At 38.2% G+C, this 3,613-nt stretch overlaps 1 protein-coding gene across 1 annotated transcript; it reads left to right on the top strand.

The window, feature by feature from the left end:
• On the top strand, window positions 1-3,613 carry LOC113579652 (uncharacterized). The gene is made up of 5 exons (XM_027013742.3): window positions 1-202; window positions 294-857; window positions 968-1,028; window positions 1,495-1,539; window positions 2,173-3,613. The coding sequence occupies exons 1-5, from the start codon at window positions 40-42 to the stop codon at window positions 2,234-2,236; spliced, it is 897 nt and encodes a 298-aa protein (XP_026869543.2). The 5' UTR covers window positions 1-39; the 3' UTR covers window positions 2,237-3,613.

Here is a 3,613-nt window from a genome sequence, read left to right as displayed (position 1 = left end):
GCATTCAGGATTTACAGAGGAGAGACAAAGACAGGAAGTATGCAGATTCATTTAGCACTGAAGATGTTGGTGGTGTTAGCGGTGGTGCTGCTGGCCCGCGGTGTGAGTGAGGCTCGGACGCTGAGCAAGTGTGAACTGAGGGATCGGCTGAACACAACCCTGCCTGCAGATGTGCTGGACTATATCGGCGAGTTGGCCAAACGTAAGTTAAGCCGAGATATTTGATTTTGGTAAAAACATCTGTTATTAGGAAAACGAAGGCAACCTCACAGTCTCGTCTCTCCCCTTTGTAGTTGTGTGCTTTGTGGAAATGAGCTCTGGCTTTGACACCGCAAAGAGCCATAATATCTCTGTTCCCGAGCTCTATGGTACCAGTGATGAAAGATGTGATGGTGAATACCAGAGCAACACCACACACGGGTCGAGCAGCGAGGAGTCCGACGAAGACGAAGACGAGACAACTGAGCCCACCCTCACTACCAGTGCAGTCAACACAGCCATCAGCCCCGGAGGACGAGCGTCCCACCACAACCGCAGGGCCAGGTCTGTGCAAAGGACGAGCTCTAGTGAAGAGGACGATGAGGCTGAAGAGGATGATGAAGACGATGAACGTGATACCAGCGTCAGCATCTCTCCTGCAGTCAACGTCTCTGCTACATTACCTCCCCGAACCACCGGTACCCCCTTTAACATTTCAACCTCCGCTGCTGTTCATCGGAGACGCCGGTCTGCACACCATGAGAAACCCAAGAACACTGAGGAGTGGAAGCTCTACGGTTTGTTCCAGTTGCCGGATCACATCGCCTGCTCTTCAGGAAGTCAGCAGTCACTCAACCTTTGCAATATGACCTGCAATAGTGAGTCCCGTACTAATACTTCACCTGTACCGAAGTATTGTTATAAAAAATAGTGACTGATATTTGTAGAGATGTCCTTTAAACTACCTAACTGAAATCACTTTTTTAAGGGCTGCTAGATGATGACATCAGTGATGACATTACTTGTGTTGGGATTGTCATAAGAAAAATGTGAGTAAAATTCTAAGTACTCATTTAACAACAAAAATAATTTAAATCCCAAATCTCTATCAAAGAACTGGGCATTATTGTTATTGACTTAAAAATGTTAAATGTCAGTTACATTTCTTTTTAAACATAAGATTCCATCAATCAGTGACAAAATATTTACATTCAAAATGTTTACATTTAAAACATTTACATTTAAAGGGCAGAAACAAGGAGGATTTCACATCTTATTTAGAGCGCTCTTTTTTGGAACACTTTCCTATAATCAAAAAATTCAGAAATGCTTATTATATTTTTATTTACTTTCTTCTTTTGATTGCTTTATTAAAATAAACACATGCAATATAAGCACACAGCCTGAATATGTGTTTATCTAGGCCCACTGTTCACTCAATTGTTTTTCTCTCACTTTTTTAATGAAAATTGTAATTATTTTTCTTTAATATTAATGCTATGTAAACCACAACAGGTTCAGCCTATCAAATGAGCAATCTGAAGAGTATGTCCAGGAACAGTAAGTAAAGAATACATTAAGCAAACATCAGGATTTAACAGTCCTTTTTCTTGTAACAATTACATTTTCAGAAAGCACATCACAGTTCTTTGTTGGTTTGTTTGTTTTCTCATCGTGTACAGGATAAACAATTAAATATTAAGACAGTTTCCAGACAAGATTAGTCCTAACCCTAGACTAAAAAAAGGACTTGCAATGGTGACTTACCACTGACATTAAATCAAGTCCAAGACTGGGGTTAATTTATGTCCATCAAGCTGTCCCTAAGTCTGCAGAACCACACAGAAGGCTACAACAAATAATTTCAATGAACTTTGAAAAACTCACAGTGAATGTATTATCACATATCTATCATGTATTGATTGTGTATCATGTTAATGACTATGTATTGTTATTGTTTGACATTAATGAAATGCTTTTCTAGTGATGCATAATGGAATAAGGTATTTACAGTCAAATTTAATTTTACTGTTTTTTAAAATTTAAAAAACATCTAGAAAATGTCCTAAGTTGTTCAGCATGCCCATATGTCTCATCATATGCCATCTAATCTCATCTCAAGCTCATATGTCTCATCATGTCATCTCATTTCAAGCTCATGATATGTCTCATCTTATGTCATCTCTGTTGCAGGTATCCTGCTATCCCCCCAGAGTGTTGGGGTGTGAAGGACAGCCAGTATTTCTCTATCTGTTGATAATGTACTTACCACCTGCACCCAGCAGGTTCACTCCTGCACAACCAAATCCAAACCTCACTGCTATCAATAAAGTAAATGCTAATTCTGAATTAAAACATGTTTACTTTCGAGTACTTTGCGTTTAACGTCTTATGGAGTTTATGGCTACGGACTACTGAAGTTCTTAGGTAAACGTTCTTTAGTTGTAGAAGCGTAAGTGAGCAAACATCATCCAGTAATGAGATGTTGGGACACAGGGACTTCCGCATACACACCAACAAAAACCTTAAAAAGACACTTCTGTGACCCATGAAAAGCTATAATGGAGCCAAGTTACCATAACCTTGCCTCCATTATGCTGTAATTATAGTGTAACAGTGTGAACGTGTTTCATTTACTTCAGCTCAAAATGTCACTCCACCAATTGGCTTTCAAAATGCCAGACCTGGTGTAATGAAAATAAGTTAACACATCAGGCAGTAAACTACAGGCAGCAAACTGAAATAGTTTTCAGTTTGTTTAAAATGTTTTAATTTACCAAGCTGGATCAGCATGATATCGGCTTTACAAAAAAGGACCCTCGAGCTTAATGCTCAACTTTACCCAGTACTCTGGTTAATTAACCAGTCCTCTGGTTAATGTGGAGCTGGAGAACAATTTTTTGTGTGTTTTTGTGTTTTTTGATGTTCTAATCCACAGTGATTTACATATTTATCAGTAAGACAGGGTTGAACCCTAAACCTTGGTGTCTCTAGGGCAAAACTATTATAATTTTAGAGCAGTCGACATTGATGTTCAAGAGTTAAGAGTCAAACAAAAGCCCAAATTTGGATTTCTAAAAACTCCAGCAGAACTTTATAGGCCACGTGGAAGAGAATCACAAGAAACATACTTTTCTATGTGTCTGAGGTTCATCTGTGCTTTGCATTTTAAATTAATGTTAACTTAAGTATTTCATAGCTACCTAATAAGATAACCTTTGCTAGTGGTCTAACAAATTTTCCAGTACAGCTATAAATGGCAGTTCCTCGATACTTTTGTTTAACTGTATAATACGATGTGTACATGCTACCTTTTATGTTTCATTTTTCCCAATATGTTAAATTCAGTAAATTAACCAAGATGCATTAAAATTTGCAGAAGTGTGTTCTCCTTGGTGTGTCTCCCCCTTTCACTGATTCATTCCTGGTCTTAGTAGAGCTCTTTGTCTTTCTATCTATCTTTCACCACCAATATGCCTTTTGCTCAGACGCTTGCTAAATCTAAACGGCAGCAGTCCTTAGCTACAAAGTCTATTGTGAAAACTATATAGTTCTGATCTTGGAAGGGTTTTCTTTAAATAAACTAAAATCTAATATAAACTAAAATTCTTTACTGAACTAAACACAGGGCTTA

The sequence above is a fragment of the Electrophorus electricus genome, chromosome 18 (assembly GCF_041902795.1).
Source record: "Electrophorus electricus isolate QZ-2024a chromosome 18, ASM4190279v1, whole genome shotgun sequence".
Taxonomy (NCBI): Eukaryota; Metazoa; Chordata; class Actinopteri; order Gymnotiformes; family Gymnotidae; genus Electrophorus; species Electrophorus electricus.
This window is presented reverse-complemented; position numbering and strand designations above follow the sequence as displayed.